Source organism: Schistocerca gregaria, chromosome 3 (assembly GCF_023897955.1).
Source record: "Schistocerca gregaria isolate iqSchGreg1 chromosome 3, iqSchGreg1.2, whole genome shotgun sequence".
Classification (NCBI taxonomy): domain Eukaryota; kingdom Metazoa; phylum Arthropoda; class Insecta; order Orthoptera; family Acrididae; genus Schistocerca; species Schistocerca gregaria.
Genome location: NC_064922.1, coordinates 507,519,101 through 507,541,205, shown reverse-complemented (window position 1 = coordinate 507,541,205; position 22,105 = coordinate 507,519,101). Strand labels below are relative to the sequence as shown.

Sequence of the window (22,105 nt, the reverse complement as noted above, 5' to 3'; positions counted from 1 at the left end):
ATTGTCCCCTTACCAGTGTGGCTTCTGAGAGGGACGGACTCTGATCGATCATTTATTTCGATTGGAATCTGCAGTTCGGCAGGCTTTTTCCAAGGCAGGCTTTTTCCAAGCGCTGCCATTTGGTTGCAGTCTTTTTTGACCTTCGCAAGGCCTATGATACTGCTTGGTGCCATCACATCTTTCTTACACTTCATGAGTGGGGTCTTTGGGGCCCACTCCCAATTTTTATCCTCCAGTTCCTGTTCCATTGGTCGTTCAGGGTTCGAGTTAGTACTGTTTTTAGTTCTCCATGGATCCAAGAGAATGCCATCCCACAGGGTTTTGTATTGAGTGTACTTCTTTTCCTCATTGCTATAGATGGACTTGTGACCTCTTCCGGTCCTTTGGTCACCCCTGCTCTGTACGTGAATGATTTCTGCATTTGGGTTAGTTCCTCTTCGGTGGCCTCTGCAGAGTGGCAGCTCCAGGGTGCTATATGACGTGCCTCTGCATGGACCCTCTCACATGGGTTTTAGTTCTCTCCTTTAAAATTGTGGGTGGTCCACTTCTGCCACCGTTCTACGGTCCACCCCGATCTGGAGCTCTACCTCGATGCACAACGATTACCTGTGGTCCCACAGTTTCATTTCCTGGGTCTTCTTTTCGACAACAAGTTCAATTGGCTGCCTCATATCAGACTACTGGAGATAGGATGTTTCCGGAAACTCAGTGTCCTTCGCTTCCGTGCCCACACCTCTTGGGATGGAGATCGTTTCACTCTTCTCCACGTTTATTGGGCTTTAGTGCTTGTCTTGCTTGGACTATGGTTGTCAAGTCTACGATTCGGCTGCTCCTACCACACTGCACCTCCTGGACCCTGTCCGCCACCGTGGTATTCATTTGGCCATCAGTGCCTTCCCTACTAGCCATGTTGATAGTCTCCTGGTTGAAGCTGGGATCCTTCCCCCCTCCCCTCCCCCTTTTCTGTTTGGCAATCCCAGCTTGTGCTTTTTTATGCAATCACTGTCCGTTCCTCTCCCACTCATCCTTCCTCTTCTATTCTGTTCCCAGACCAAGGACATCACCCACCTGATTCCCACCGTCGGGTGGGTTTACCTGTTGGGCTCTGCCTTGGGTTTCTTCGCCTTGATTTTCAGCTTCCGTCTTTGTCCTGTATCCTACGTTTCCTGTCCGTCACCCCCCCTCGGTTAGTTTCTCGGCCCCGGATTTGGATGGATCTCTGCCGAGGTCTGAAAGATTCCGATTTGCCGAATTTTATGGGAGTTTCGGGATGCTGCTGTTTTTTATACCGAGGCTCTAAATCTGCTGATTGTGTGGGGTATGCCTTCACGTCTTCTGTTGGTGTGGAAAATCATCTCCTGCCAGCTGCATGTGGGGTATTTATTGCGAAATTTGTGGCAGTTTCCCAGGCCCGTACCGTTATTAAATGGTCACAACTCAACCGCATTTTGTTATGTACGGACTCAATGAGTGGTGTTCAGGTTATTGACTGGTGTTTTTGCTGCCGTCCCTTGGTCATGCCATCCACGACTGTCTCATTGATCTTCACTATGCTGCTTGTTCCGTTGACTTCCTTCGAGTTCCGGGCCATGTGAGTATCCCAGGTAATGAGCTTGCTGATCGTTTGGCTGGGGGAGCAGTCACTTACCCCCTTCTCTGTAACTTCTCCTGTAGCGGATTTACAGCTTCACATCAAATCCCACTTTGCACAATCACGGACCAACTCTTGGGAGGCTACCTCCCTGCCTAATAAACTTCGTGCGATTAAGTTGACACCTGTCCCGTGGTGTTCTTCCTTCTGCCTCTCCCAAAAGGACTTGACCACCCTGTGTCGTCTCCGCATAGACTGTACCAGGCTGACCGATTGTTTTTTTTGCTTAATGAGCCACCCACACATTGTGATTGTGGAGCCTTCCAGTCAGTAGCCCACATTTTGGTGGAATGCCCCCTTGTTTTGGCTCTGTGTACTAAGTACAGACTTTCCCGCACTTTACCTTTAATATTGGCAGACGATTTCCGCATGGTTGAACTTGTTCTGAGTTTCCTCTGTGAAAGTGGTTTTTATTTTCAGTTCTAAGGTTTTTAGTCTCCCTTTGGAATAGGGGCAGTGCGGTGAGGGTTGGGGTGTCTCCCACTGTAAACTGTGTTTTTAGATTCCAGACTCCCCTCCATGGGCAATATCCTTTTTTCTCTCCCTTTTACTCTATTTTTATCGCTTTTTAGATTTGGTTAGTCTCCTTTTACAATACACACTTTCACATTCTAGTGGTTGAATGCTTTTGAATAGCAGGTGGTCTTGTCTGTACTGCATCAGAGGTGGGATATTTCCTGCCTCTAACATAGCCTTGGGGTTGCCCACTTGTTGACTTCCCTCCTTTTGTTTTCACTGTTGACAACACGACTGCACTTTTATGTTTTTTAACCTTTTATCATTATGACTCTTCTCAGATGTAAATCCATCCGAATGAACCACCTTTGACACAAGGGACTGATGACCTTGCTGTTTGGTACCTTAAACGCCAATCTACCAACCAACCAACCAACCAACCAACCAACCGACGCACTTCTGATGATTTTACTGACGTTTTGCCACCACGAGTGGCTGGCATTGTCAAAGCTTCACCCTCCATTGCTGGTAGTGAACTGGAGCCGAGTCTGTGGCCGTGAACTTGGCTCTAGTTCAGATGAACTTTGGCCCAAGAAAACCGAGAGAGAAGCCAATAGGCAGTTTGTAGTGTGCAGTGACGAGGCATAATTTGAACTTAATGGAACCATGAATTGGCATAAGTTCAGTGTGTACTGGGCTCCAGAAAATCTGCTTGTTTATGTGGATAAAGTGGCCAGTCTACCAAGGGTTCATGTGTGGTGTGGACTATCATGTATGGGCTTAGTAGGACCTTTTTTTGTTGCTGCTGTCACAGGAGATGTGTACCTGGAAATGTTATGCACATCAATTTTGCCAGGTATATATGCACTTTACAGAGCTGATGAAGAGGTCTTCTACCAACAGGACGGAGTGCTGCCACACTACAACCTATCCCTACCAGCTTTCCTGGACGACAGTTTTCCAGAGCATTGGATTGGACGAAGGGGGCCCATTGAGTTCCCTCCACAATTGCCAGATTTAACACCTATGGACTTCTACTTGTGGAGACCTGTAAAGATAATGTATGTCGACGTAAGCCACACATGCAGGAGGAAATTTGCCAGCAGATTACAGTGACGTGTGCAGTGATCTCCACTGTAATACTGACTGATTTAGTTGCAGCAACCACTCGTTGTTCTGTTGTGTGTATAGCAGCCACCAGAGTGAACATTTTGAACATTTAAAGTAACCATGTGCTAAACTGAAGGTTGTACAACATGTGTGACCAATTACTAAATGTAAAATAAACACATAAGTTATACTTTTTGTTCCTTAAAGTGTATATAAATTTTTCTGGCGGACTCTGTAGTCAACTTACGATAATTAACCAAACCTTTTACCAAAAGGATTAAAACACGGGTTGTCTGCAACAGAAAGCACACTCAAATATTACACAATTTGACCACAACAAATGTTCAGTTTGCAGTCACTCCTTGTATAATTTGCCATGCGGGTTTGGGTATTCAAAAGTCAGAGTTTATGTATTAAAATCAGAATTTCATGTGTTCATCTTTTTCACAGATTCGCGCCCACTTTGCGAGACTTCTCAGTTAAGACTTAATCATTATTCCATATAATTTTCACATCTATTCAGAGCTCTTTACATCCATGTCTAAACGTGATCATGGCTGAGATCCAAACCGAACTCTTAGACTTCACAGAGCAATTTCTTAACCCATGAAATACATGCGAATGTACTGTCCTCTGATTGGCTGGTATACATGATAACCAATCCACTATTAGTATTAAACCGTGTAAAGCTGCGTCTTTTGTTTTTAATCAATCACAGCTTAATGGCTTTTATGAACAGTTTATAAAGAGAACAAGTTTATAAAGTCCACATATATCAAAATAACTTCCCCTTTAAATAACACAATTATTGTAAAATATATCTTGTTTCCTATGTCCCATAAAGTGGCTAGTTGCTCCTTACAATTTCTGCTGAGTATGATTCACCTTGTTGGTACATAGTTCTTGCATTGTTGTATACTTAGTTAATAGACATAACAATATTCATTCATTTAGTACTTCACATTCATACCACTAATAAGTACACAAATTAGCAGTAATTAATGAAAACCTCAATAAACACAGTTTTGTTTCTCAAATATACAGTTTTAACAACTTGATAATTTCATAGTCCATAAGATGCTGACACCTTTTGGCCACAGCCAAAACTACTTGCAGTTAGCTGCTGGATCTGAGGGCACCTGCCGTGAGAGACACGACTCACACATAAAGCTGTCTGCCTGCTTCTGTCTCTTACTTACTTACTTAGGTGCAATGCAAGACGCTACATCTTACTTGAAGGTATAACATAGGGAGGTGGCACCGCATATTTAAGCTGTACATTGTTTTGAAGCCAGCACTGCCATGTTAGTAGGGCCAAACGCTAGCAGACTATTGTTTCCAGTTGCTTCTTGTTCTTAATTACTGTTGTGTATACTCAACAGTTTTCCTAAGTAGTAAATATTACAATGCTTTTGTCAACAACAGTGTGTCTGGAAGATATTTTCAGACATTTTTCTGGTCTAAAAGGCATACTTGATCCAGTAATCTGACACATTTTGCCTCATTAATATAACTTTCATTTTGTTATACATTTCAAATAGCCAAGAAGAGAAGTATGTGGTATGAAAAGGCTACTTTCATAATCCAGCGTTTTCCTTAATATGGGATGATGAAACTGATGTTCTGTCTGTGTCCTCTTCCTGAAAGTGCTGGGAACATATTTTGCCATATCTGTACAGTTGGCAGTGTTTCCTACTCGCATCATTTAAGCAAAGTGCTCTTTGTGTTGTATTGATAGGAAATCTAGGTCAAATTACAGAAATAACACTACTAAAGTAAAAGTAACCAGCACAACAAAAGTTTGTGTATATAAGAGAAAATATCACCGATCCACTTATGAATTAAATGTGATTTCTTTTCACTTTCACTTAATCAGAATTACTTGTACACCTTTAAATAATGCAAGCTGGCATTTTTTATCAAAATACTCTCATCAGAACCTACTAAAATGGCAAATGTCGACTTAAATTTTGTGTCATGAGAGCTTCCCTTTTATAACTCCATCGAGTTAACATATTTTGTGTAGACCAGGTGGGTAGGATTGTAAAGGTTTGAGTGCCAGTTCAGAGTTGACTGACACAAGCAAGGAAGGGTTTCAGGTCATCAATATTCCTGAGGAATGAATCCTGGGATTTTGCTTTCAAAGCACCAGATGTAGTGTTGGTCGTTACAGTAAGATGTGACTTGATCTTCTGCCAGTCTTCAACAGTGGGTACGTTTAGGTCCCCGGTGTCAACTTCTTTCTAATCGCTGTCACCAGATATTTCTATTGCTATGTAGTCCTTAGTTTTTGCAAAGATTGTCTTGGTCTGCGTAGTTTATTAGCAGTGTGAATCTTTTTAGGTGTTAAGCGAACTTTTGTCTCTTCCAGCAAGATACTTAAAGCTTGTTCCCCACAGATAAGTAGGATTCTCAGCCACATATGTAATACCTCTTTGGAGCAGGGTGTTTTCCCCGATAAACTGAAATATGCCATTGTAAAACCATTGCATAAAAAGGGGGATACGTCGGATGTCAACAACTATCGCCCAATCTCTCTTCTGACAGCTCTATCAAAAAATTTTGAGAAAGTAATGTATTCAAGAGTAGCCTCCCATATATGTAAAAATAAAGTACTAACAAAATGTCAGTTTGGTTTTCAGAAACGCTTTTCAACAAAAAATGCTATATACGCTTTCACTGATCAAATATTAAGTGCTCTGAATAACCGGACGTCACCCATTGGTATTTTTTGTGATCTCTCAAAGGCCTTTGACTGTGTAAATCATGGAATTCTTTTAGATAAGCTAAATCATTATGGTTTGAGGGGGGCAGTGCACAAATGGTTTAATTCGTACTTAACTGGAAGAATGCAGAAAGTTGAAATAAGTGGTTCATGTAATGTTAATACAACAGCTGATTCCTCAAAGTGGGGGGGGGGGGGGGGTGTATCAAGCACGGGGTCCCACAGGGTTCGGTCTTAGGTCCTTTACTGTTCTTGATATACATTAATGACTTACCATTCCATATAGATGAAGAAGATGCGAAGTTAGTTCTTTTTGCTGATGATACAAGTATAGTAATAACATCCAAAAACCAAGAACTAAGTGATGGAATTGTAAATGATGTTTTTCGCAAAATTATTATGTGGTTCTCAGCAAACGGACTCTCTTTAAATTTTGATAAAACACAGTATATACAGTTCCGTACAGTAAATGGCACAACTCCAGTAATAAATATAGACTTTGAACAGAAGTCTGTAGCTAAGGTAGAATTTTCAAAATTTTTAGGTGTGTCCATTGATGAGAGGTTAAACTGAAAGCAACACATTGATGGTCTGCTGAAACGTCTGAGTTCGGCTACGTATGCTATTAGGGTTATTGCAAATTTTGGTGATAAGAATCTCAGTAAATTAGCTTACTATGCCTACTTTCATTCACTGCTTTTGTATGGTATCATGTTCTGGGGTAATTCATCGTTGAGTAGAAAAGTATTCATTGCTCAAAAACGTGTAATCAGAATAATTGCTGGAGCCCACCCACAGTCATCTTGCAGACATCTATTTAAGGATCTAGGGATCCTCACAGTATATATATTCACTTATGAAATTTGATGTTAATAATCCTACCCAGTTCAAAAGTAATAGCAGTGTGCATAGCTATAACACCAGGAGAAAGCATGATCTTCACTATGCAGGGTTAAATCTGACTTTGGCACAGAAGGGGGGTAAATTATGCTGCCACAAAAGTCTTTGGTCACCTACCAAACAGCATCAAAAGCCTGACAGATAGTCAACCAACATTTAAAAATAAATTAAAAGAATTTCTAGATGACAACTCCTTCTACTCATTGGCTGAATTTTTAGATATAAATTAAGGGAGGGAAAAAAAACTAACTTAAGCATTAGTGTCATGCAATATTTTGTGTAATGTAATATATTGTACAGACATCTTTCATTAACCTGACACGTTCCACATCATTACGAAGTGTTGTATTCATGATCTATGGAACAAGTATCTAATCTAATCTAATCTAATCTAATACATGGTCAGTGTCCTGGTCAACTCTGTGGAAGGAGCACGTGTGGAGAAAATGGTGGAAATCTTTCCTATTGGTAAAAATGAGATCTAGTTGATGTTAGTGTTTGGAGCGAGTGTGCATCCAGGAAACCTTGTGCCTCATCTTGCCTTTAAAGTGTGTTTTAGTGATGCATAATTGATGCTTTGCACAAATTCAAGCAGCCATAAACCATTTCCATTCATATTGCCCATTGGCACTCTGACCAAGCAGCAGAATTACACCTGGTAGAGGCACTGAAGCCACCACGAATACACAGTTGATCTTGAAGGTGCACTCCCCATGCACCATTTTGCTGACGTGTTTGTAAAACTGATCCTTTAAGTTATTAATAGACATTATGCTGTGGGCTGGCTGTGGCTGTAACTTCTAGGTTAGAGATTATTGATTAATAATATTCAGTTATCAGTCACAAATTTATTTTCTGATTGCCATCCAAAGCATTTTGGAGCTACAGCTCCATTTTCAAGGACTGTGTGATACATTGGACATGATATTTGCGTAAGTTTTTCACCGAACATTGACAGAAGGATGCAGTTGTTAGATATAGCAAGGTAAACTATACTCTTACATCTGCAGTCAAGATCAGCATTGGTATATATACAGTGTCATTGGCCTGCAGCTAGTTAACAGACGCGAAGTTATAATGCATTCTGAGATCCCAAGCGGGCTTTCAGTGATGGGTAACAGATCATTACGAATGGCAAAAGCCAATGCGGTGTTGCTTGGGTCTGATAATGTCCTTTACCCTCCAGAAAAAAAAAAGTGTAATTTTCCTCCTGAATTGAACCGTCATCTACGAGGGTTGACTGAAAAGTAGTGCCTCATTCTTCACAACTCTTCAACAGTTGGCAGAATTGGTATGTAGCAGGTACTGGATTGTTCTAAAGCCTCTTCTCTACAGTTCCAGTTGGCAGGAATCCTTAGTGTTGAACGGTTGTGTTGTTTCAGTGTAAAGTATGGAACCTTGTGCAGACGGTCGGCCAATGCGATTTAAGCAAAGTGCAGTCATTGAATTCTTGACAGTAGAAGGTGTCACCTCAAAGGAGATTCATCAGAGAATGAAAGCAGTTTATGGTGATCGTGTTGATGTGAATACTGTGCGTCACTGGGCGAGTGTGTTTAAAGATGTTGAGACGGGAACATCTGACTTGCGCAACAAACAAAGAGTTGGACATCCTGTGACAGTAAACAGTGAGTTTCACAAGCAAAATGTCGACAGTTTGATTCAGGACAATCGTTGTATTACTCAGAGAAAACTTGCAAGCACAATCGGCATTTCACAAGAACGTGTGGGTCACATTATTCGGAAGATCTGTGCACGATAGGTACACCAGATGCTGGCTTATGAAATGAAAGTGCACAGACTTAAAATTTGTCAGATTTAGCACCCTTTGACTTCCATCTGTTCCTGATCATGAAAGACGATCTGTGGGGACATCATTATGCTTCTGATGAAGACGTTGAGAGAACTGTGAGACTGTGGTTGCGGAAACAGTGTCGACTTCTTCCATGACCTCTTCAGAAAATTTGTTCATTGTTGGCAGAAATGTATCCAATTGGCTGGTAATTATGTGGAAAAGTGAATATTGGTAATTAAAGATCACATTCTAAGAATTATTTCTGCATTTGATTTATTAAAATATTCCCATCTAAACCCAAGGAACTAAGGTGGAGGCATTACTTTTCATTCAACCCTCACAGTAGCCTGGTTTTTCTGCGAGTCTTTTAAAGCAGTGTTAAGTCTGGCTAAATCCAGTACAATGATGGCTTCCACAAGTGTCCGGGAAGCCTTGCACCATAGTGCGGATATTCCATCTACCAAAAAGTGAGGCAGGTTTTATAGCCTATATATTTTTTGTTTCAGCAATGTTGACTTTATTGTGATGACTTTGAGCAATGCTAGTTTTCTGTACACTCAAACAGAACAATTGGTGCCAGGAATGGCCAGTACCTAATTGTGTGGGGGATCCCCAGTGTGAAGTGGGCGGTGACTGGCTAGTGAACCTACAATGAACCGTCACTCACAACCATTTGCGTGGACTTAACAAAGGTAAACTGCCACTACCTGTGTTAATTTCATACGGATACAGGTGAACACAGTATCATCTTCGAGGGTGATACAGCCCCTGGTATGCATTTTAGGTGCCAGCAAGCTTGTCCACTGCTCATACTGTCATTAGCGTCTTGCTGAATGGTTCCACAGGAGCAAAAACATGTGACATCTGGAGTCAGGTTAGCTGTAGGCATTTGCTGCTCACTTCCAGTACCATTGTATTCACATCTAATGGAAATGACAGTTCCTGGATTTGCTTTGGAGTTATTGTTCCCCTATATGAATTTTATACTCATAATAATAAAATCTGTATCTCTGAAACAAAAGGGGAACCAAGATAGGATAATGGAAGAAATGGCATTGTAAGACACTCTTTGCCTAAGGATTAAAAATGGTTACAATTTTGGTACTGCATTTCTAAGCGTTAACACATTCCCTACTGAGAAAAATTTGATGTCTCACCTATATTGCATATTGGCCAACAGGTGACCAGCCAAAAACTTCGCAGAAATGCAGTTCAGGTCATTGGTATCCCAAATGGTGCAAGTGTAATTGTACGATTGTAAGATGATGTCACTTCACCATGTAGTGGCTTAGCAAGCTAACTATAAAAAAGGGGACATATCACTGCATAAACGGCTGCTTTAGTGGCCAGCTAGACCCCGAAATGATACCGAAACAATGTTTTTTTTTTTTGTTGGACATTTTTACCATACTGCTTTATTCGATAAATACATACATATCCTACAGAAAACAATACAAAAAAATCGTTTTCACATAAACTTGGCATTCTTTAAGAATTGCAATCTTTAAACGCCATACTTGATTTTATTGTCTCTTGGTATTTTATTTTTGAAATTCATTTTGCCCTACAAATTTATTTGCAAAACACACAAACAAAGTATACAAACAATACAGAAAATACTGGTTAACATAACCTTTGCACCATTTGCAACCTTAAAAAGTTGTTACTGGATGTGGTTTTCATTGAGGCAACTGATGCACAATTTAGGTTGTCCAGCGCCATCATCGCAGAAGGTTGTAACTTTCTTGGTTTTGTTGTCTGCTGCCGTTTTGCCTTCCTGAGTGAAAATCCTTTTGTAGCACAATGTGCAGTGCCCCCAATTTTTCCCAAAGTATGGACTTGCTTTCTTGACGGAGGTGTGGCACAGGTAGCATATCAACATAAATACAAGGCAATTGTCTCTTTGAAATGACATTTTTCTCCTCGAAGTGCTCTTTTTACTGTGCAGAATCCAAGTGCTTACTGTAGAGGTCCATGGTGAATAATACAAAGACATCTGATCACTGAGAGCAATGCCTCTTTTTATCTTTGCTTTCATTATAACCTCTCGTTTTCTGTTTTTTCTCCCAGTGTTCTCTGAAACATCCAGGAACCATTGAAATCATTAGAACTCTCCGTATATCCACCCAGTTAAAAATTTTGACTCCATTATTGTTCTCTGCTCCACATACTTCCCTCTTTTTAAGCTGCTTCTCCACATTATCCTTGGGAAGTTCTGTTCCATTTGAATGAATTATTCCACAGAGAAGCGTAATTCTATCTAACAACTAATGCGCTAGAGAAATGCATTTATAGAAATTCTCTTGATAAAGAACGTGACCTTTCCCAAAAAGGTGTCGCACATTCTCATAGTGATAGCCTCAAAGTGACCTTCACCTTGCAGTTTGTCATCTTTCACTCAATAAATATGCAAGGTAGAAGCGTACCCTTCCTCTGTACAAATTTTGTAAAATTTTACAGCATACTTGTTAGACTTGTTGGAAGTATTCTGGCCAAAAATCAATCTTCCTCTCCAAGGAATCTTAGCTTCATCAATTACCACATCTCTTCCAGGGTTTAGAGTGTTTATAAAGTTACTCTGCAGATGTTCAACTAACAGCTGTATTATGTAAGTCCTGTCATTTACATTTCTAGGGCATCATTATCAACAAAATGCCGGCAAGATAATAATGCCAGAAATCGATCATGGGGCATAGTGGCTTTTATAACTTTATTTTGTACAGTGGATTCTTTGGCCAGTAAAGTGAAATTTCTGGGACCTCTTTTAACCCCATAATTACCATTATGCCAATAAATTTGTGCATTTCTTCCTCAGAAGTGTCAACCCAATTGGCTAGTTGAGATCTTCTTTTACCTGACATTCTGGACATTTTTTGTGCTGCACATCTGTTTGTTTCCAACATCATATTGTTAAATATGTCTTGTGTTACCAACATTTAGTAAAGGTCAGAAGGGTTGTCAAAGTGCGTGGAAATGTTAACTTCTGAATCTTAATTTAAAATTGCTCTTGCTTTTCTGTGCCCAGTTAGTTTCTAAATTGGGATACCTTTTTCATTACCATTATTGGAATTACATACAGTATCAAGAACCTCATCAGAACACGAGAGGATCTTGAATCTTGGGGATTGTAAGCTGGATCATTGTCATATGCAGGAGAGTCACTAGAATCACTTTTATTTAGGTAGTAGTTTATATAGTTGGGTAGTCCCCCCTCATCTAATGGTTTTCAGTGTCTTTGTTTCGTTGCTGCCAAGAAGTAGATGGATCCATTTTTAGCTAAACATTCTATGAAACATCTTTACAACTGGTGGCCAACCATAATTATTGTAGAAGATAGTCAGTCATCTCATAACCTTTCCTGGCTGGGTCAGGGGTTTTCTCCACTCAGGGACTGTGTATTGTGTTGTCTTCATCATCATGTCATCCCCATCCCGTGCGCCAGGCCGCCCAATGTGGCATCAAATGTAATAAGACCTGCACCAAGGCGGCCAGACATACCCCGTAAGGGGCCTCCCGGCCAATGATGCCAAAGGCTCATTTCCATTTACATCTCATAACCTTAATCAGTATTTCATGACATACCTTAAAGCAAATATTCGTGGTTGCTCACAATAACAAGTGGCAGTGTGTGTGTTTTTCTTGTCAGCAAACACTAACAAATGATGGTGTGTGTGTATTGTAATGAACAACTATAAGTGATCTGTTGCGCTAAAAGAGCGCAGTACAACAATCAGGACATAGGGTGAGCCAAGCAATTGAAAACCAGCACGAAAAAGTATCATGAGGTCACCAGGGGGTCAAAAAGAAGCAATAACACATTGAATTATTTATCTCATGGTAAATAAATATATTCCTTTGAGCCTTCTGCAGCTTAGAATTTGACATAATAATCGCTTCCGCAATCTTGGGAAATCACCGAAACTCATGCCAGTTGGATGGAGAGAGTTGCACTGGGACACATGGTGGGAGGGGTCGCAGGGAATGTTTTAAGAATTTAGTATCAGCTATGTGTTAGATGAACATCAACAAAAGCAAAACGAGGCCAATGGAATGTTGTCAAATTAAGTCGGGTGATGCTGAGGGAATTAGATTAGGAAGTGAGACACTTAAAGCAGTAAAGGAGTTTTGCTATTTGGGGAGCAAAATAACTGATGATGGTCAAAGTATAGAGGATATAAAATGTAGACTGGCAATGGCAAGGAAAGCGTTTCTGACGAAGAGAAATTTGTTAACATTGAGTATTGATTTAAGTCTCATGAAGTTGTTTCTGAAAGTATTTGTATGGAGTGTAGCCATGTATGGAAGTGAAACATGGGCAATAAATAGTTTAGACAAGAAGAGAATAGAAGCTTTCGAAATGTGGTGCTACAGAAGAATGCTGAAGATTAGATGGGTAGATCACATAACTAATGAGGAGATATTGAATAGAATGGGTAGAAGAGGAGTTTGTGGCACAACTTGACTAGAAGAAGGGATCGGTTGGTAGGACATGTTCTGAGGCATCAAGGGATCACCAATTTAGTATTGGAGGGCAGCGTGGAGGGTAAAAATCGTAGAGGGAGACCAAGAGATGACTACACTAAGCAGATTCAGAAGGATGTAGGCTGCAGTAGGTACTGGGAGATGAAGAGGCTTGCACAGGATAGAGTAGCATGGAGAGGTGCATCAAACCAGCCTCAGGACTGAAGACGACAACAACAACAACAACAACAACGTGTGTTGGTATTAAAACAATATTTTTCTTTGCAGATGGAAAAGAGTGGCTTGCCATTGAAATCTAAGAGACCAAGTCGAAAATATAGACGGAGACCTAGTAATCTGTTGCAAGAATACAATAGACGTCAACGAAAATTTATATGGCTGGAAACTCATATTTGGCATGCAAAGAGATTCCACATGATTCAGAAATGGGGCTATAAATTGCCCAATTTTCCAAACGATAAAAGTTTTCGAGCATGCTACCGTGCTTCAGCTAATCACTGCCTACTGCAGGTACTTCAACTTTTGAGTGGTTTGTTAATCAGTTTTTGAAGATTTTCCTTCCACATGTGTAACATATGAGAGCAAGTGAGACATACGAATACCAGTTTCCTATTCCATCAGCAAAGATAGTTTAAGATAAAAAAACAAATTTATTTTTGCAGTGGTAAATTAATTTTTTGTATAATTGAGAAACTGAATAACTTTTAATTTGTTACTTTGAATCTGCACTATGAGGTTTACTTATCCTTGTCCTTGAATTGACTTTGTTAGATTAAGATTTAGGGATCAGAGTGAACTATTGTGTGAATTAATCTTTTTTTGTGTGTTTGTTTAGGACGTTTCATATTATTGTTGCATCGAATTATGTGGCCCTTTGGATGAAATAATTGATGGTCTGAAGCAACACACAGACAAAGCATGTGGTCTGACATTTTCGGCTAAAGTTTATATTAGTGGGAGCAGAGAAGGCAATATCACAGTATTCAGAAAAAAGTCTTATCCATATGGTGCTATAGGTAACATTAGTTTTCTTTGGAGACCTTCAAAGATAGTAAGTTCTGAAGGCAAGGATGCGACAAGTGAAGAACTTGATGAAAGAACACTCTGGTTGTGGATCCATCCAGCATTTTATGAAGAATTTTGTGATGAACTGATAGATACATTTAATTTTGTTGAAAGTAATATGGACATAACTGAAACAATTCCATCTGCTTTTGGTGGAAATGCTGTGCATAGTGAAACATCTGCTGGCAGCATCAAGCACAAACGTAAGGGATCAGAAAAAAAGGTGGAAATAGAAAAGATAGGTTCAAAGGTTGCACTTTATAATAGAGCACGTAAATTTGAAAGCAGTAGTGGACATGTTAAAATGACTTTTCTTAAGGATACATTGAACAGATTTAGTTTGACAGGGCCATTGTCTCATTCCATTCTTCAAGATGCATTACACGTTGTTAGCATGACCACAACCAGTTATACCAGAGTCCCTTTTGTTACGGAAAATCTAGTGGCTGGAATTAGTACTAGTAATGTGAACACGGGGCCAATGTCAGTTGAGTCTTTTGAAGATCAGTCTGATATGACCAAGTGCGTTATCAGTTACGATGACAATATGGAGGTGGATGAACGTGCAAAGGACAGTAGGGAGTGTGAACAAAGTGCAATTTACGACTGTGAATGGTGGCATGATATTTGCAGTGATACGTACAGTTTAGAATGTGTGAAGATACAAAAGCAGCTCTGGGAAACTTTGAAAGGAGCAGCATCACCTGCACAGCTTCCTCCTCATTCAGTGCTGGCATTGATCGTGACAGACCCACGGCGATATTTGCCTGCTAAACGGATGAAATGTAATCCAGATAGTGATGGTGAGTAAGCAAGATTTAGCTCAATTACAAACAATTTTAAACATGTATTAGCTATATTGAGAGAGATGGAAAGCACTTTCTATGAAACCAGAGTATTTAGTCCCAGTAGAGCAGCTCAAAGGCAGGAGTGTCATTGTTTGCAACTGTGATGCGTTGCTCTAGTGACACTTAACAAGCTTAAGTTTTATCAGATCATAAGAATGTGTTTTTTGTATATTTAACTATAAATCTTAGACACAGTGCCCAACAAAGGACTCCGTGATTTTGAAATTAAATAACTGGAAAACAAAGAATTCAACGAAAGATATGCTTTCATGATTACTGTAGGGGCACTTTAATCACAGTATGTCGTGTCTGTAAATAGTACTGTGAAATCCAGAGTGATCAGATCCACTGTTGAAACTTGAAAAGACGTTAAAGTTCTGAAGGAAGAGGTTGAAATCGTATACTTCATTTCAATGACATGTATTTCTGGTACCGGAACATCAAAGGGTAGAAGACAGTATTATGGCAATAAGATGCAGTTTTCAAACATGGTTTCATGTTCCGGATGGAGCCAGTGCAAAAGACCATTTGGATGCCCATTGCTAAATCCAGTCAGTTATGTTGACCCCAGGCCAACTGTAGCTGCTCCTGAAAATGTTGCCACCATTTCTGGACTTACTCAGCAGCCTCCAAGGAAATATGTCCAAAGAATGGCAGCAGAGACTTGTTTGAAGTCATTCCATCACACATACAGTACAGAGGAACGGTATACACCTGTTTCCATTCAAAATGCAAAGCCTTTGGTCATACCCTCATTCGCTATTTGACAAAAGACTGATTTTGTGAACCAGATTCTCACAGTGATTGATAATGAAGGATTTCATGATTCATGGATGAAGCACACTTCCACCTGAATGGATTCATGAATAAACAAAAGTGGCAATTTTGGGGTTCGGAAAATCCCCGTTTGTGTGAATCACAACATTCTCATATTATTACTGTTTGGGCAGTGGTATGCAGCAAAGGCATTTTCAGCCCATTTTTATGTGATAATTGGTAAGTAAAGAACACTGAATTGCAATTTTGGAACAATTTGTACCACATAGCATTGGAAGATCAAAGAGAGAGAGGGAGGTTCATGTGAGGTGGAAGTCGACAATATTGCACTGAACATCTATTCCGCTTTATTGATGAAGTACTTGGGGCATAGTCATTAAATGGGATGATACCAAATTTATTGGTGCAGGCAGCATTGAGCTCTGTATTCACACTGTCTGACTTCTTGTGATCACTCTTTGTGAGTCATATTGAAAGGCACTGCCTTTCGGAGCTATCACACCACGCTGGATGAGACTGAATTTTTGGGGCATCTGAATCCATTTCTCTTGAGGCACTGCAAGATGTGATGCTAAATTTTATTATTCATTTTCACCAGCTATTATCTAGTCAGAGCAGTGCAGTATTTTTGGGACCACTTGCCTGCGAATTATTTGCGGAGACGACTTGCATAGTAGCATATAATGGCATCTGTTGATAGCTTTTGTAACTATTTCAAAACTGTTGTAAAAAGTTGTAGAGTGTTCGCAATAAACGTAATATTTTTTGCTTTCTTCTCTCAATCTTTGTTTCCATGTTATTTAATTTTAAAATTATGGAGTCACTTCCTGCAAATTCAAACTGCATTTGGAGTACCATTGAACGAGGTGAAGTTGACTTATTTTGAACTTTAAATTTAAATATTTCTGAAGTCAATAAAATCAATATATTGGTTTTTCTGTCAGGGGATGGGTATTCAGCTGTACTGAAATTTTTTTTTGTCTTTATTACCTTTTGCTCTTACAGATCAGGAAAAATGCAACCTGTTTTTGGCCAACATCACCCTATCTGGGGGTAAATTTTATTGATTATCTGTTATGTGATACATGTGGATTGTTTATGACTCTGGGGTAGGAGTTCCCAAACTTTTTTGCTCTTATGGTGCACTTTCACAATCCTGGTACTCTGATGGAACACCTTGTTGTTATTTTAAAGGTTAATTATATTTAAAAAGGAGAAAAATTTGTTGTATTCAGTGATTACTTCAATTTCGAATCATAACTAACAACACAAAAATCATAATCCTAACGCAATTAAAAAAAAATTACTAATGTCAGAATATCGAAAAAAGCCATCTTATTAATAGTTTTTTGCGGAGCACTTACTCACTTCCCACAGAACGTCAGTGTTGAAACTTCCTGGCAGATTAAAACTGTGTGCTGGACTGAGTCTCGAACTCGGGACCTTTGCCTTTTGCGGGCAAGTGCTGTACCATCTGAGCTACCCAATCATGACTCATGTCCCGTCCTCACAGCTTTCGTTCTGCCAGTACCTTGTCTCCTACCTTCGAAACTTCACAGAAACTCTCCAGCGAACCTTGCAGAACTAGCCCTCCTGGAAGAAAGGTGTGAGGACGGGACATGAGTCGTGCTTGGGTAGGTCAGATGGTAGAGCACTTGCCCACGAAAGGCAAAGGTCCAGAGTTCAATTCTCGGTCCGGCACACAGTTTTAATCTGCCAGGAACTTTCATATCAGCGCACACTCCGCTGCAGAGTGAAAATCTCATTCTGGAAACATCAGTGTTGTGTGGAACACAGTTTGGAAAACCCTGCTCTTGGACTTTAATTGTTCTTAAACTGTATCAGAAACTGAAAAATAAATCTGGCAAAAACAAAATTTTGTTACTAATTTCAGACTAACATACAAAGAAAGTTTAAGGACAAGAAATGTCAGGCAAAATACTTTCTGGAACCAATCACTAAAAGTGGAAGAGTTAAACCATCCATGTGTGGTACAATTGTAATGCAACCATTTTGAATAGCATTGTTTTGTGCAAAATGGGGCATCTTTTGGCCCTCCATCACACCAACAATCACATGTTGGGCTGCATTATACACAACATGTTTCTGAATTGCACATCTTAGTGGTTACATAACTCTTTGAACTGGATTACTACTAGTCCATGTCATTGGATTGATAAAAATATTTACTCGCCAAGCACAGCAGGAGAACACACATATAAAAGCACTTAAATGAGCAAGCATTCAGAACCAGTGGCTCCATCTTCTGGCAGAGGGTTCAAGGGTAAGGAATAGGGGTGAAGGGAAAGGACTGGTGAGGTTTGGGAAATGAGGAGACTTTAGAAAAGTTGCCCAGAACCACGAGTCAGGGGAAACACTATAGACGGGAGGGAGAAGGAAAGACTGGTTGTTGGGGACTTCAACAGTTGAGATTTGAGATTAACCTGAGAGCTTAAAGCTGGAAGATAGGGTAATATGAAATACAGAGATTACTGACAAAACATCATGCATGAGTTAATAAGAGCGGAAAGATAAGTGCAAAATTTGTGGTGGAGGTGGGCGTTGGGGTGAGGGGTGGGGAGAAATAGACATGTCAGAAAGTAAAAGATACAGAAAACTAAAAGGCAGTGAAGAAAAGAATAGTGACAGAGTAGAAATGCCAAGACCAAAGAAATAAATGTAAATTAAGGCCAGGTGGGTGGCGAGAACCAAGGACAGTTCCCCTGTGGAGTTCTCAGAAATTGATATCTGGGGGAAGAATCTAGATGGTACCTGGTCAAACAGGCACTGAAGTCACGACTGTCATGTTGTAGAGCATCATGTTCTGCAACAAGATATTGTATGTTGCTAGTATACAGTCCCTGGCTATGCCCATCACACAAATTGTGGAAGAATATGATGATTCCAAATTTATATAAAAATTTGTAATACGACATTTCAATCTTATGCTTCAGAAGCTAGACTGTATGAATGAAATGTGAAACTATTTCCTAACGTGAAACTTAAGTATTTGATATTGGTACTTCGTGATTATATTCTGTTGTGTTATAAAAATGACCATTTGTGCCAAAACAGTGGCAGTGTGTGTTACAATTGCTGCAATATAATGCAGACCTATTTCGTGTAATCTATCAGACAGTGACAAAATACACGTAATCAGATCGAGAAAGCACATCAGTCTTGGGTACTATTCATAAGTATTAATAGCTTTTTCAGTATTAGACAACAGCATTCGGTTTTTTCATGTAGCAAAAGCTTTAACGAACTTTGATGAGCTAGTGGATTCTTTCCCAGAAGAAAAGCACGCTATGTAAAACTGCACTAAGGTTAGTGAGAAAAGCAATGCTAGGACTTAAAGATTGTAGAAATGTGTACTGTCTTGCTGGTCTGTTGTCTTTACTAGTTTTATGTATCCTATATTTAATTTTATGTCACACAAAACATCAAGTTATTAGCTAATAGGCAATGAAGAGTGCAAATTTTGTGAAGAGTTCCTGTTCTCCCACTTAAAAATAATTCCATCCAGTATTTGTTGTGAGTTTTTTTTTTTTTTTTTTTTTTTTTTTTTTTTTTTTTTTTTTTTTTTTAAACAGCTGCAGGTTGTCAAACTGGCCGATTGGGAGCAGGAGAGGCACCACAGGAAATTGAATATAGTTTGATGGCACCCATTACAAAATGTTACACGTTTGAGTTATTTGGTGTCCTACCTCAAATGCTTGGGGGGGGGGGGGGGGGGGGGCGGCACTATCTAGAATTGTCCCATTGCCCCGGTTCTGGAATATCGTAGATCCGGTGCAGATCAGTATTGCCCCGGTTCGGAAATATTTTACATCCGGTGCAGATCTACTGAGCAGTCTGAAGTGGGTGTCTCACGTGACCCATGTTTACGTTTGCTATTTCCTTTTCGTTTATTGCTCTCACATCAAATGAAAACCAAACTGATTTGTTCAAAAATGTTCAAATGTGTGTGAAATCTTATGGGACTTAACTGCTAAGGTCATCAGCCCCTAAGCTTACACACTACTTAACCTAAATTATCCTAAAGACAGACACACACAAACCCATGCCCGAGGGAGGACTTGAACCTCCACCGAAACCAGCCGCAAAGTCCATGACTGTAAAAACTGATTTCTGTGACCGGGAACTATCAAGTGAATTACATACTTACGGAAGGCAAAAATATGTTATTAGTTTCAGGTTTGATTTTATTTCCCCTTTCTGACAGTCAAGCATTAATCGCATTGCAGAACAATGAAGTTATTTCTGTCGATTTGCTAAAGAAATTTGGTTTTTACTTATCTTTTCTGCTGAACCAGCCAATTTATTACCAATTTATTCGAAACGGAATGTATAATTCCACACTATTGGCTAGTTTCAACTGTTCGCTGGATTTCAAGTGCACGTTTTCATCTTCTAGCACACGTGGCATTATGCCATAATAAAGAACCAGACATGAGATAATACAGTACTGGTACGAATCTGGACATACGAATGTGCACTTTCAGCCGAATTATGCATTTTTGTATGGGGCATGAAATTCCCGTGCTCTTGGAGTATCCTCTAATGTCTTGTTTCTTTTATGGCATTATGTAAGATCTTTTAATGTTTTACACATATGAACATAACGGCTTCCTGCATAGCTGCGCAAGTGTGGTGATGCTGGTTATCTGGCGCTCTCTGGCAACTACTGAAATGAACCTATTTCTAACAGATCACAGAAAAATATTGCGAATGATAGTTTGAAAACCGTTTCTTTCAAAGTAAATTTCCTTTTACACAAGATGAACTGTGTGTGAGAACTGAGCGTTTGACTCTCATTTAAAAATCAGCTCGTTGATTACGATGATTTAGAATAATTTTGAGCCCTGTAGATCTGACATTTATGTTGTTCTTAAAAATTTTACTGGCACATTTGTGTGATGGATATTAAAGTGTAATACGTGCAAAAAAAGGGGCAAGTTATATGTGAAAGCTTTTCTTTTCTTGTGGCAACACTACGTATATTAATCTAAACCATTAACTTTACCTATTTGTGTGTTCACACTACTTAACAGTGATGTTGCTATTGGCTGACTACATCACGTGTCCTATGTTCTGAATATCCACTGTTATCGGTTGGCGAGATCACGTGGCGTGAGCTATGACTGGCTTACAAAAGGGCATCGCAATCTCGATTTCAATGCTTCGGAAAGTAACATGCGGTGTTTGGCGGAATTCGAATTTATACTTTCGTAATATGAAAATACAGTGTATATATTGCTGCAAATCAGAGAACTTCCCAAAATGTGTTTTTTTACCTGAGTTTCTTTTGCTAAATTGCTGGGAAATTCTACACTGGTGTATAAAACCATAACCATTCAAAAGACTGATAACTTTTACAGTTCTGAGGAAAAGTATACTCTCACTTAACACAGAAAAAGTTTCTTTTCATCTGGGAGGAAGTGTACTTTTAACCGGGACCTCCAGGAAAAATCCGGAAATTTTTTTTCCTCGTCCACGTATACACCCTGATTGAGGTGTTAGTTGTGAGGGGCCTGAGGTTTTAAGGACGGACTGGAAATTACTTCATGTCACTGGAAGTTACTTCATGTCACAGGGATGGGATCTTGATGACATATGCTGTATGTAGAGGTGTCAGGCAGTTGGTGTAGACCTGTGCTTACATACTCTCGTCTGTCATGTTTCACAGTGGTAGGTAGACCCTTGTCCGCTGGAGCGTAGTGATGGAGTCATCAGCCTTTATGGGTCAAAGGGCTTGTAGTTCTGCAGACAACAGTTTAGAGTCATGTTGTAGGGACCTGAGGAAGGGATTTGAAGCAATGCTGGATGTAAGGAATTCTTGGAAGACTTGTAAGGGGTGATTTTCAGATATTGGTGTGGATCATGTAGGAATAGTGGTTTGAACTGTTCAAGGCAGGGTTAATTCAGGTTTGCTGTTGGAAAGGTTATGGGATTATGTTGCTAAGTGAGCTGACATTATGTGTGAAGGAAAGTGGGTGTTTCACCAAAGCAGCATGATTAAATACAGATGTAGGGCTGAAAGTGAGACCCTTGGATAACACAGGTAATTCAGGAGGGGAGAGTGCATTAGATGAGAGGTTGAGATCACAGTACCATTGTGACGGGTTCTTGTGATCCAGAGTTGTCATTGCTCTGGGAGACAGCGGTGAAGACGGGGGGATGTTAAGAAGGTAGGCCAAGCTCGGTTTGTAGATGAGGAGTGGTTGTTGATGGTGTGGCTGTTTAGCGAGGAAGGGAAGGGAAGCACTACTGTTGAGGTAGATTAGGAGAAGGTGTGT

The 22,105-nt window shown here is 39.9% G+C and overlaps 1 protein-coding gene across 4 annotated transcripts in view; it reads left to right on the top strand.

Moving 5' to 3' along the window:
- Positions 1–22,105, top strand: part of LOC126356310 (ribonucleases P/MRP protein subunit POP1) — a 78,668-nt gene that overhangs the window by 16,655 nt on the left and 39,908 nt on the right. For 2 of the 4 annotated variants that reach the window (XM_050007262.1, XM_050007261.1), the window contains exons 4-5: positions 13,384–13,626; positions 13,952–14,984. In XM_050007262.1, the coding sequence (XP_049863219.1) occupies positions 13,384–13,626; positions 13,952–14,984 (1,276 nt within the window). Of the gene's footprint in view, positions 1–2,982; positions 3,385–13,383; positions 13,627–13,951; positions 14,985–22,105 lie in introns of all 4 variants that reach the window. The other 2 variants (XM_050007263.1, XM_050007264.1) reach the window with 2 other exon arrangements.